The sequence below is a fragment of the Helianthus annuus genome, chromosome 14, assembly GCF_002127325.2.
Source record: "Helianthus annuus cultivar XRQ/B chromosome 14, HanXRQr2.0-SUNRISE, whole genome shotgun sequence".
NCBI classification, from domain to species: domain Eukaryota; kingdom Viridiplantae; phylum Streptophyta; class Magnoliopsida; order Asterales; family Asteraceae; genus Helianthus; species Helianthus annuus.
The window spans coordinates 164,482,620-164,496,197 of record NC_035446.2 but is presented as its reverse complement, the minus strand read 5'-3'; the positions used below and the strand labels follow the sequence as shown (position 1 = coordinate 164,496,197).

The following is a 13,578-nucleotide window of genomic DNA, read 5'->3' as shown; positions in this document are numbered from 1 at the left end:
AGGAAGTTTCGGAACTGGCTTTTTCCTACGAATACGACTACCCCATACATAATTCTTCTTTTTCTTTCGTTTTGGCTTTGTCAAAGGTGGAGCATGGAATTCTACAGGTTGGTCCACATCAGCCAAGTATCCAGTAAACTCTTGAGAAACTTCTATATTCATCGGGTACAGATTGAGGTTCTGAAAAGCTTCAGATATCTCGCTCATGCTGTGTAGCATATATGCAAAATGCACAGAAATGCTAAGTTAAAATTTTGGAACAAAGTTTAACAAATAAACATCAAAGTTTTATTGCACATTATTTGTACAAAATACAAGAAAGAACACACACTCAGCTTTATTTATCTACTTACTGAAAAGTACTAGTACTAGATTTAGAGTACTTTAAAGTTTTGCATTTTCCGCTACAGTAGCTAGCATATACAAATTTGTCCATTTTTCATCTAACTTATCTTCCCACGGTGATTTATTAATTATCTCCTGGGTTTCCTTTTTAATCCTCTTTTCTCGGATTTGCTCCTTACTTTTCTTAATAATCATACTCCTTTTTCTAGGAGAAAGTGGGTTTTCATACTGTGCTTTACGCACAAATATTCCTTCTTCAGGAATTGTAGGGAGCTTTGAAAATTTAGTTTTGGATGAACTTCCCTCTTCGTAGACTGACCTATCTAGTTTAAGATAGATATCTTGCAACTTTTGCTTACCCATACTGTAACTAACAAATAGTCAATTAAAAACACATAATCACATAACAGTAATCAGGAAAGATTAAGTATCTGTTAAATACTTAATTAGCTTAACTCAGTGGCTCTGATACCACCTTATTTCTGTCACGGCCCCCGACCCGGTTTGACCCGTTTCAGGAGCCGCGGGACAGAAATCCCGTGATATTTATTTATGTGATTTTAGCAGCGGAAATTTTAACATCAGGATCGTTGTAAAGCTAAAACTTTTCCTGGTTATTTTATTTCACAATTCGGGATAACCCCGACAATTTACAATACATAAGTTTTAGTGATAAATCCTTATTTCAAAACATATTTCTTTATTTTATACTGAGCCACTATTTCAAGCTTGAAATGCTCCTCAGCACTTTTCCTGATTTACAGTAGATCACCTGAAACATGTTTGAAAAAGGTTTTGTCAGCGGGGAAATACTGAGTGAATCATTCTATTTACTGAAAACGACACCTTTGTTATAATTTACAGTATTAAGAGTTTTTACATATGTTTATTATCAACCAAGTTTCAAGAATAGGTATTTGTCACAGACCAGCTCTGTGACTGTGGTCATATCACCATTGGCTGTCCCAATAAGTGACGCATATCACTTTAGGCTCGCCCACCTAATGTGAAGGAAACAATAATAATAATAATATTGTGCACAATACCCCACATACCGGCTGTAATTTGGTGATTACATAAACTTAATCACTGTAATTATAATTCTGAAAAATGATTTGGAGTATTGTAAAACAGTTAATAAAAAGAAGAATGACTCACATTGCAGATTTAGTATGGATAAAATATGATTTAGCCCTGTTAACCTAATTTCAACAATAATGCACACAAAACAGGGTTAGTGATCAATACAGCAGTTACGATAACTCACAAGATCAAATTCTCACAATGAACGACAAAGTGCGATACTTAAACTCATTCATCGAATTAACGACGAACGACAAAGTATAACCCTAATGTGGGCAGCACTTAAACATTCTTTGGATATATTGATCTCGGAAAATGAATCGTAATAGCGATCGAGTAATTACCCTGTTTTGCGGCAGCGTTTCGATATTAGTGTGTGTTGTGAACGATTTTTATGATATCTCAGAGCATAATTCGAGTTTGAACGTCGAATGAACAGCAAATTTCAAGTGCCAACATCACCTATTTATATCTGGAAAATGCTCCCCCTCGCGCCACGCGAAAGAGATATGTGTACCCGTCGCGTGGCGCGACGGGTCTACTTCCTAGCCTAGGTTGTTTCGTGTCCCAGATAGCTTTGCTGAGTAAATGTACGAATGATTTTCATTTCTACAGCAAAATTAGAAGATAAATATCCACTAGGGTTTAACCCCCCTGAGTTTTAGGGGCCCTGATCCTGATTCCGATTGTTTCGAAAATTTTAGGGTTAGTGCAGAATTATTTGGGTGTCTCAATTAGGGTTTCCTTATTGACTAATTATCATCCTAATTATGGATTTTAATGAGAATTGTTACAAATGTGTAGGGTTAAAGTTCAAGTATGCTTAAAGTCGAGATTCGGTATTTAAAACAACATAAAAGTAAGATATGAGAATAGCATGTGAAAATAATCATCTTCAACACTTAACACTTGTATGACACTTGGTAACCACAAGGGTTATGATAATGTTTTCATGAGTTGAACACCCATAAGAATCACAACAAGGTTTAGGTCTTAGGTGATGTTCTACTACTTTAACATATAAACATAAGTTCAACATCAAATGTTCGAATGAGTGTATATATATATCTAGGTTAAGTACTACATATTATTTAGTCCAATAATTCAAGTAGGAGGTAAAAGATTAGAATCTTCATTTAGGCACCTCGTGTTATCATAGATGTCATGTATGGGGTAGGAAGGACATGCTTCCATTTAGGAACCCCTTGAATGTTCACCACTTCACTTGGTGTAACAACAACCAAGGAGGGTCACGAACTAGGATTTGTACAATAACATAAACAACCTAACTATAGATAAATCATCAAATCACGTGAGGATTGTATGTAGGACAACCCAAGTTGTTCCCTAATCACTCATGTATCAAAGGCTATGTTTGACATGATTTGTGGGTTGAAACCCTAGACAAAACACCAAGTTTATGAGGTTTAATCCTCTAATTTTAAATGTCTCAACCTTGTTTTTAAGCTTAACTAACCATGGGATAAGTTGTAAGCATTAGGACATAGGTATGAGATGTGTTGAACACAAGTTACATAGGTATAAACAAGTTTTTGATGAACATAAAAACAAACAGAAAGTTTATGGATGATTTCGGGGCATTTCCAGGTCTGATTTCTCCAAGGAGAAGTCTAGGAATCGAACCCCATGATTATCCAAGTAAGTAGGAAAAAGAATCAAGTGATTTCGTTAAGAAATGAGTGAGTTATGCTCATTTTCGTGAAGGGGTGTCAATCTGCTCGAACCTTTGCTTTCAGCTACGGTTTGGAGGATGTTTTGAGAGTTTTTAGTGTTGCAAAAGTGGTAGAGAGGCTGGTTATAAGTGGTATTTATAGGGGGAAGGATTAGGGTTTCAATGGGTTGGGCTTTGGAAGTGTTTAGAAGGGGTTACACCTTGAAACTAGCCCACAAAACCCAACTATATGGGGCTGAATTTTGCTGAATTGGGGCTGCCATATTTCTTTATTTTTTTATTTTTTTAAAACATTATAATGAGTAATTTTGTTAGTTAAGTTGTGTAACAAGGTGAAATATGCAACAATGTTTCCCCTAACTTGTAACAAGGTGAAATATGAAATAAAACATGATTTAACTAGGTAAAAAGTGTAATGTACAAGTATGTAACATGTTTGTAAGTGACAAGTATATGTCACATATTAGATGATTAACCGTTGTATAAATAAGCATATTATTAGGGGTTTTTAGGTATCAACAATTTAAGGACAAGCATGGACATGCATCGTGAATAAGTATCGTATAAGTATGAATTGCAAATAAGGATTCGATGTACAATGAATTCGAACGTATGAACATGTATGAATATGTAGATGGTGAATTTAAAGAAATACAAATTTTATTTATGATCCAAGTCTCGGATTTTACAACGAGAAGACGACTATAATAATACAAGATTTCCAAAAATAGCATTACAAGGCGAGCTTTCTAATTATGGAAAGTACGTAGAAGCAGGGCGTTACATTTACCTAAAACGCAATGCACAAAAAACACAAAGAAATGTCTTATTTGTAAAACGCAATGGCCAGAAAACACTTAAAAATGTCTCATTTACAAGTGGCCTAGTGGTGGAGTGACTTGGGTTCTTCAATGAAGACCCAAGTTCAATTCCCATTAGTGCCACTTTGGTGGCCACCGACACCCACTTTAAAGCCGGACCGAGGACACTCGAGGTCTCGGGTTCGAAACATGTTTCTTACCCCTCTTTGATGGCTATGGGTATTTGCCGCCAGGGATCCTTGTCGGGTGGTGAACTGGGAAGGGAGATCCCTTCCGCGGTCAGGGGTACCGTGTAATTACCCTTTAAAAAACAAAAGAAAGTGTTCTCTGTAAAACGCAATCGAACAAATCGAGTGATTATCTTCAAAATCACCAAAAAAAAAAAACGAGATTTTGAATGAAATTAAACTGGGTTTTCTTCGAAAAAAGTTGAAGAACACGTTGATCGGGTGGTTGAATCATTGATTGATGACGAAAATCACACTATAATGTAGTGATTATTGAGATAGTAAGTGAAGAAAAGGTTGGAGATGGTGGGTTTTGAAGTAACTGGGGAGAAGAAGGAAGAAGAAATGATGAGATTGGCTAAAATACCCTTTCTCTTTATTTTAAAATTTGCCACATGTCATAATCGTATGGCTTCCTATCCTTCCTAGCCAAAATTAACTTCCTATTTGATCTTTTCCCTATATATATATATGGTTCCCATTAAGTCCAACCACTTTTTGAATCAATCTCTACCGTCGGATCATGCTGAGATTAAATCTCAGCCCTTTAAACTCATAAAATTAAACGCTACAGTGGCGGTTCACAACAGTTTTTTTATAGTTTCCTCTAGAGTTGGTTACCACCATCTTTTTCTGCCCATTATCTCCACAATTCAACCTTCTACAAACGTGGGTAATGCCCTCAATTCAGTTGAATAATATTCTTATATAATGCAGTCCATCCAAAAATTCACACCTAATTAACTACCTGCAATTGAAGCAAAGTTGAAGAAGGCATTCGATCTATGGAGCCGCTTTGTAGAGCCAAACACTTTGGGGCGTAATTTAGAGAGGGTTTTCATACTGCAGTGTTGTGGCGTAATTCATGGAGCAGTTAACATCAACAGAGAGGTTTTTCATACTGCTGTTTTGGGGCGTAATTTCTTATCCCCTACCAAATCTGTAACAAAATACCAATGGTTATCTCTCTCTCTCTTGATCTCAATCGCGTCTGGAAATGGAGGATCAAATGATTCAGCCGGTGACAGAAATTGAAGAATAAACGTGAAAAAGAAGGCAGAACTTAGGATGGAGGATGAGAACACGACGATAAGGAGCTTTACGAGAGGATTGAAGCTCCTAAGTTTGTTAATTTCACTAAACCCTACACTGATTCTGCTCTAGGGTTGGTATGTTGATTTTCATTTTCAGTTTACATCAATATAAGATTTGTAGACATCTTCATCATGATTCTTCTTCTTCTTCTTCTTCTTCTTCTTCTTAATCATCTGCATCATCTCAATTTATTCAAAATCCTGTTTTTTAACGAGCTATTTTTGTAGGGGTTCTGTATACAGTTTTGAAGGTGACGTATTTGGTTTATGATTTTGAGGTTCAATTTTTTTTATGCCTTATGATTTTGCATGTTCAGGATAAGCTTTAGTGGTTTATATTAAACTAACAGTTATAACAAAGCTTCATTTGAGCTTTGTGATCATTATAAAAGTTACTTCCACATAAGCAGTGTCTTCCTCTCAAGCTTTTGCTGGTCCTTCTCGAGGAGTTGTTTTAGCAGGCAAGTTTTAAGGTGATTTGTCATCTTTTATGTGAGGCATGGTTTTATTTTGTTTTAAATATTGAAACACTTGCTTTTAGGCAGGAATTTGTCATCTTTATGTTTTTTGGTTAGAACTCCTAAGTGTATAATATGTTAATTTGGTGTTTTTTCAATCATTATCAGGTAAAGGAGGTGGCACTAGAAGATAGAAGAAGAGATGCTTTGCTGTCATTTGCTTTTGTATATCCTACTAAACTGGCCAGTTTATTGTCCACGAGGTAAGCTCCCATTCTTTTTTGTATATCTTGAATCAAGTTCTATACTTGAAACTCATTTCTATTTAAACAATCTGAAACACATGATGGAGGCAACACTGCTAAATTGTACCTTAGTACAGTAAAACATCCTTATAATATATCCTCAATTTTTGTTTTGTTTTTGTAGGTTTGATAGTTTCCACCAAGAAATTATAAATATCAAATTGACACGAATGAGTATAACTGTTTTTTCGAAAGATCTTAACCATTGAAAGTCCTCAAGATAAAAAATCATGGCCATATAAAGTCCATGATCTTTCTTTTTCATTACGACACGATTTCAACCCGGATAAATTGAGCTCTTAAATGAATTAAGTATTATTTTGTATTGCCTTTTGAGGAAGATGACAAGGGCTCAAGCAATTGGTTTCTTGATCACAACTATCATGAAACTCGGTTCACTCTGTTTAAAGATTATAAATGGCAATCCTCAGTTTTAATTTAGGAGTTTGTAATGCATGGTTTTTTTATCCGGCTGACTAATTTTCAACTATTATGAAGATGTTTTATATGTTTAAGATAATAAATGGCTGATTAATTTTCAATTGTTATCTTATACACCTTGTGATATTCATCCATCATTAATAGGTAACTATTTTAATTTGAAAGTATTTTGAGTGAATTGCAAGTTTTGTCCTTTATCTTTAGGCCATTTTGTAAGTTTTGTTCTTTATGTTTAAATTTGATGAGTTTTGTCCTTTATGTTTGAAAATCAAGCACGTTTTACCCTTTGGGGCAAAACGTGCTTGATTTTTAAGGACAAAACGTGCTTGATTTTTTAAACATAAAGGACAAAACGTGCTTGATTTTTCAACATAAAGGACAAAACGTGCTTGATTTTTAAGGCCCATAGGGTAAAACGTGCTTGATTTTCAAACATAAAGGACAAAACTCGTCAAATTTAAACATAAAGGACAAAACTTGCAAAATGGCCTAAAGATAAAGGACAAAACTTGCAATTCACTCAAGTATTTTTTATTTTGCTGGATGACCAGTGTTTGTGAGGTTGTGCCTTTATTACACCATTTCCTGGCCACAATCAGGTAACTATTTTAATTTGAAAGTATACTTTATTTTGCACAATGACATTTATTTTGTTGGATGACTAAATTTTATGTTCTATATGAACAATCCCAACATAATACATATCAGTCGGCCATGAGTAAATAAGCTATGGGGACTTATGTCACCAACTTCCAATTTGGTATGGTATGTGACACGTTTTAACTTTCTTTTCACAAAAATTATGTCATGCAGCTCTTAATGTTTTGTTGCAACTATGTTTGTTTAGGGAGCTTCATAAGTGTGGTTACCAGACGCGTGGGTATGAGACCGTGGGTCATACTGCCCGGTGGGTTCCAGGTATTTGGGGCTGTTCAGGGGCTATTATACAGTCACATAAAGCTGAGAAATATAGCTACAAATGGCTGCGAAAAACAGTCGTACATGGCTGGGAATTATACCCATACGGGGCTGGAATATTTTCGTTGTATAGGGGTTGTTATATAGCCATGTAAGGCTGTGAAATACACTCTTATGGGGATAAAAATATGCTTGTATCAGGCTGAATGAAGATAACAAGTATTCTACAGAACTGTAAGTTGCTTTAACCCTAAATCTTATGGTATGTAGATCACAAATATTATAGATTCACAAATTTTATCATTGGTTCCATGTTTTGATGGTTTTAATGTTGTTTTGATAGGAGGAACTATCTTCTAGCAAAAACTGAAAAGTGACTTGCCATGGAAAGGTGTATACTTTAATGTTTATTATACAGTTTTGTCTATGAATCATGTCTAAAATGAGACGATAAAGACTACATAATCAACTAATTATTTGTTCAGGGCATAAAGTCAGTTATATAGCTGCAAGCCAGGTATTTTTTTAGCAGTATTTTATCTCAAGCTATGTTGAGTTATGATAAATGGTGCGCATACTATATTCTGCAAAAGAAGTTGAGGCTTAAAATTATGAGGATGCTAAATGCTTACATGCTCTTGGTTAGCTGAGGGTTTTTTTTTTTTTTTTTTTTTTGTATGCGTGTATGCGCTTAAGTAGTGTTTTCAGGCCTCATTATGTAGCTATCCACCTTTATTTTCTTAATTAATGAGTCATTATATATATATATATATATATATTAAGCTCATTGTAACTCCCTTCCAAGTCCATCTCCACGCGGATCATGCTGAGATGAAATCTGAGCCGTTTAAACTCACAAAAATAACCGCTCCCATGGCGGTTCAGGGCAGTTTCTCAGCTGGTGGTTTTGCTCATTATTCTGTCCATGATTTTCACAACCTCCTACAAACCTGGGTGGTGCTCTCACCCGAACGCTGCCACTCACCGCCCATGTTCAGTTCAGTTTGGAAAATAATAGGTTATTTCAAGCGTTTTGGGGTCACAAACCTTTATTCTTCCCCCAAACCAAATGTGTTTCTCTCTCTACGGAGCCAACCCCTCTTCGTTCTCTCTCTAAAACCATTTTTGATTCCTATTGCGTGTTGATAATTGATACAAACACAAATCAAGCTCTCGCACGACCCTTCCAATACATGATCTTGCTTTATTGATTTCGTCTTCTTCAGGTACGATCAACTTAGTCATGTTGGAAATGTTCTCCACGTTCACATCAGGCGCAACTTTGCGTTTGTTCAGTTTGAAACACAAGAGGAAGCCACAAAAGCTCTGGAGTGTACACGCATGAGGTTTGTGCTTTTGCTTTCTTACTATTTTGTTGTAAGCTCTCAAAGATGACATTATTTTTGGTTTGGTTGCAGTAAAATATTGGATCGGATGGTATGAGTAGAGTATGCTAAGGGATGACAGTGAGAGAGGATATTGTATAAATTACTCACCTTTGGCGTATGAGTTTTTAAACAAATAGTCTTTTGTTTAGAATACAACGAATAATTTTTTTTGTTATTATACAATTAATATACCCGTCCACCGGACGAGTATTAAACTAGTTATCATCAGTGTTAGTTTCATTATTATTCATCACCACCATCCCTTAGAAAAATGACATGAAAATCGGTGATGTCAAAGTTAGTTTCATAAAAAACATTTTCATGAAATAATTTGTTTTTAAATGTTTATATATGCAAAACTAAACATAAAAACATGATTTTAATGATATACACACGAAAATACTTTAATTTTATATGCATACAAATTCTAGTATAAATATACACGAGACAATCTATATACACAGTGGTGTGGTGTATAATAGATTAGTTTCTTTTAGATATTATATAATTATTCGAAAAATAAAATGAATATAGTTACACCTTCAAGTTGGCACGCATTGACACCACAAGTTGCCATATTGACTTGTGAGATTAGCAAGTCGCAAATATAGATATCACTATATCAGCATCCAATGTTATTTCCGTACAAAAACAATGTGTTTGACTTTGACATATGAGATTACTTTTTTAACGATCAATAGAAGACCGATCAATTATGGAAACCCACGTCTGCGAATGCAGACGATCTTGCATCTTGCAGACGACGCTGATAACCTGACCTGTCACCGTTCCAGAAGGTGACGGTCCTGAGGAATATTCAGGTGCCCCGGTCAAGCAAAAAAAAAATATGTCACTTACCTTTAGGCCTTAACAAATTAAATAATGTAGACTATTTTTTAACATGATCATTAAAGTTATTTTTATCTTTCTTTTCACTTTGAACAAGTTAGATACAAAAGAAAATCGTCTAAGTTTTACTAGACGATCATTTCGTTTTGGCTTGAGTAACTCACTTGTTAGCTCGTATAAGTTAAGCTTATTTTCTTGTATACTGATAGTTTAGAACTGCTTTGTTTGGAGGGACAGCTGATATTATTTTCTTGTATACTGATAGCTTATTTTCTTAGTTCATTGCTTTAAAATCTACTTGATTCTCATTGTGCTTCAAAATCTGCTTGATCCTCATTCTGCTTTATTACTTAGTTCTTAGCTTAGGTAATAAAATAAACATTCAACATTTTAGTTTATTATTTGTCCTCTTGGGACTATATTAGCAATCTTATATTCAAGTAGGTCACTGATCATTATAAATTTATAATATATACTTTCAAAAAGGGCCGTAACTTTACTTTGAAATTCACTTTGGGCCCCCAAAACGATTGAGCCACCCCTGTTGTTTGGCACATGTATAATCGAGTTGTGGGCCAACCGAATACTAGCTCAACTTCTTTCTTGGATGGAAATACTATGTCGAAATCGCTTGGTTCGTGTTATTACTTAAGCTGAAGCTCGAGTTGGTGCCTTTGTGGCTTAGTGCCATGGGAGGCTTTGATGGTGTGCGGGGAGGACCTCCGCACAAGGCCCGCGATTTCGAGGGGCATGCGATTTAAAAAAAATCCGATACAAATATGTTTTTTTTTTTTTAAATAGTAAACATATACCACTTCCAATATAGGCCCATTTACGAATCATTTTTTATGGTTTAGAATTTAGCCCACTTGGAATTAGGTTTATTGAACCCAGTAGTAATTTGATTTTTTTTAAATAATAACAAAACATAATGGAAGGGCACATTTTTTCAAGCTTGAACAGGGTATGTGAATTCTCAGAGACGCCTCTGCTTAGTGCCGGTTTAACAACCTGCTTTTAATGATAAGAAAACATTGATACTATTAACTTTACCAAAACTATATTACTAAAACCATCCTGCTTCATTTTTACATCTTTTGGAATTATACATTCATGACTGTAAAACAGTAAAAGGGATATTTTGTCTCACTCAACACTAGCACCTTTAGTCTTTAGAAGCCACCTGCCAGAGGTAACCAACATTCTTGTGCCACTAAGTTTCCGAACCGTTTCTTATTTTCTACGAATACAAGACCCTTTTTGAGGTTCTTGAAGTTGTTCCAACGCTTCGACCAACTCATTAGCAGTCGGCCTGTCTTTAGGTCTTACTGCAAGACACTTCTTTGCAAGAGCTGCAACTCTCATGGCGACATCAGAAGCGTACTGACCATCAATCCTACGGTCCATAATTTGAAGAATCCTTCTGCTAGTCAAATAAGGCTTAGCAAAGTCAACCAACTTTTTTTCGTTAGATGGACGGTTTTTGTCAATGCATGGTCTTCCTGTCAAAATTTCAAGAAGAACCACCCCGAAACTGTAGATGTCGTTTCGTTCACTCAAGTGACCTTCATCATGAAATAAGAGTAGGTTGTAAACGAACCAAGCCACTTGTGAGCTACTCAAGATCGGCTAGCTAAAAGCTTGAATCGAGCCGAGCTTAAACAAAACAAGCTCAAGCCTAAAAATAAGTTTGTTTAATAAACAAGCCCAAGCTTCACTTATCAAGCTCAACCCGGCTTGTGAGCCTAAACAAACCTATTATTTATTTATAAGATTATGATAAAAACGGCTAAATAATAAAGATTTTGTTATATATAAAAACTATTAACTATAATGTATATTAAAAATAAACTATAAATGTATATTAAATTAATTAATAAATAATATACGAGTCAAGCCCAGACAGAGCTCGAGCTTGAAAAACTATTCATGCATCAACCTCGAGTTTTAGAAATAGACCTCGAGCTCTCGTAAGTTAAACAAGCTCGAGCGTGAGCCTAGTTAAAGTTTGGCTCGACTCATTTACACCCAAAATGAATTGAATTCATGAAATCTTTAGCTGAAAATAATTCCCAAATTTCAGTGTATATAAAGACATGAAGAGGTGTCAAAATGGGCTAGATGGATCATGAATGGGTTGGGCGCTCACATAAAAAGGGTAACTTTGAAGTGCATGTGAAAATAGATTGGGCTAACCCACAAACCCATTTTGTTTATTTTTTCAATTTCTAACTAAATAATCTACTAGACATGAATAAAAAAAAATTAAAAAGACAATATTCCTACAAAAGTAATCTATGTTAAGCCAAAATAGTTTACCTGATGCCATGTACTCAGGAGCTGCATATCCATAAGTGCCCATGACCCTTGTGGTTACATGGCTTTTCCCATCCACTGGCCCATCCTTAGCCAGCCCAAAATCAGAAAGTTTTGCATTGTACTCCTGAAAAATAAAACACAAGCAATACTAGTAAAATATCGCGCAAATAATGCTAAACGTATAACTAACTAAATGTGTTATGCGAGAAATTTGAGACATACGTAATCAATCAAGATATTTGAACACTTGAAATCCCGATATATCACATTTGCTTCCGGGCTATGAAGATACGCAAGCCCCTTGGCAGCACCAAGAGCAACCTTTAAACGTTGGCTCCAAGAGAGAGGCCGACAACCCCCTGGTTCATTTTGAAATATCATCAGTGACCGAATTTTAAGCAGATAAATTAGAAAGAAACCTCACTTTTAAAAAGATGGTTTTCCAAGCTGCCACGCGACACAAACTCGTACACAAGGAGTCTTTTGTCGCCCTCTATGCAGTAACCGATTAGTTGCACCAGATTTGGATGTTTCAGCTGTCCTAAATAGTTTATTTCCGTCTGTAACATTATTATTACGAGAAATTCGTTTACTCAAAGTACGAGTTTCATAATCAAAATGAGTCAGAGAGACAGAGAGTGATACTTAGTCACTTACCAACCATTCTCGGTGACCTTGTAGACCGTTTTGGTTTAATATCTTTACAGCAATAACGGTGCGTGTGCCAGGCTTGGCCGCGGTAACATTTTGCTCATCTATCCAACCTTTAAAAACCATACCGAAACCACCTTCACCCAACACACTATCCGGACGGAAACTCCTGGTGGCTGTTTTAAGTACGTTGAAGCTAAACGATTTTAAATTCGTTGATCGCAAAATGTCATCTTGGCTTAGAGGTCTAGGTGGTGTTGTTGCAGATGCAACCTTACCTGCCAGATAACATGTAAAAGAATAATAATAATTAATTTAAAAATGAACAACTTAGCATGTGATGAGTATTTGTGATGTACTTACCATCATGACAAGAAGTTTGTAATTTTAACTGAGCACTGAGACAAGAACCCATCTGAATCTTTTGTTCTTTTTATTCAAATTACAAGTTGAAGAGGCTCTAAAAGGAAAGACAATGTGTGATGTTTTGGTTGTGTATGGATGATTAGTAATGGGTCCATAAAAACAAGTCGTTGTGGGGACTTAAATCAAAGACTTGGTGGGTGTGAACATGCATACTGAGCCTACCCAGTCAGAACTTTCTTGGATAAAACAAGTGAGTATTGATTAAATTATTTTTAATATAATGAAGGGAGAGTTCAATGAACGGATTAAGATAGTGACATTTTTGACCATTCCGTTATAGCCTAGTTGCTATTAGGTTCTGAGTTCGATTTTCACAATATGGTTTTCAAGATTATTAGGTTTACTTCTGAATTGGTGTATAGGCAAACATTAGGCCACTCGGTGTGGTATTTGCCACCTCACCTTCGTTGGCGCCCTGTAACGCCCCTCGTAGCAACGAGCGCCGATGAATTGTGTAGGTGGGGCCCAATGATTCCAACCAATCAGATTTTTTCCTCTTTGATTTCTTTTTTGTTTTTGTTTTTGTATTTTGTGTAATAGAGGGTTTTAAAGGGGCTTTA

At 35.6% G+C, this 13,578-nt stretch overlaps 1 protein-coding gene across 1 annotated transcript; it reads right to left on the bottom strand.

The window, feature by feature from the left end:
* Positions 1–10,643: 10,643 nt before the first annotated feature.
* LOC110904744 (receptor-like cytoplasmic kinase 176) lies at positions 10,644–13,101 on the bottom strand. Its single transcript, XM_022150598.2, has 6 exons — positions 12,956–13,101; positions 12,599–12,870; positions 12,366–12,501; positions 12,164–12,300; positions 11,942–12,065; positions 10,644–11,187 (listed from the first exon to the last, which is right to left on the bottom strand). Exons 1-6 carry the CDS (start codon positions 13,005–13,007, stop codon positions 10,856–10,858), a joined length of 1,053 nt encoding a protein of 350 aa, XP_022006290.1. The 5' UTR covers positions 13,008–13,101; the 3' UTR covers positions 10,644–10,855.
* Positions 13,102–13,578: the final 477 nt, after the last annotated feature.

Excerpts from the sequence above, each read along its gene's own strand:
- LOC110904744 (XM_022150598.2), bottom strand. The coding sequence starts at position 13,007 with ATGGGTTCTTGTCTCAGTGCTCAGTTAAAATTACAAACTTCTTGTCAT. Across the intron at positions 12,871-12,955 it reads ACAAACTTCTTGTCATGATG|GTAAGGTTGCATCTGCAACA; the intron begins GTAAGTACATCA and ends GTTATCTGGCAG. Across the intron at positions 12,502-12,598 it reads AAGGTCACCGAGAATGGTTG|ACGGAAATAAACTATTTAGG; the intron begins GTAAGTGACTAA and ends ATAATGTTACAG.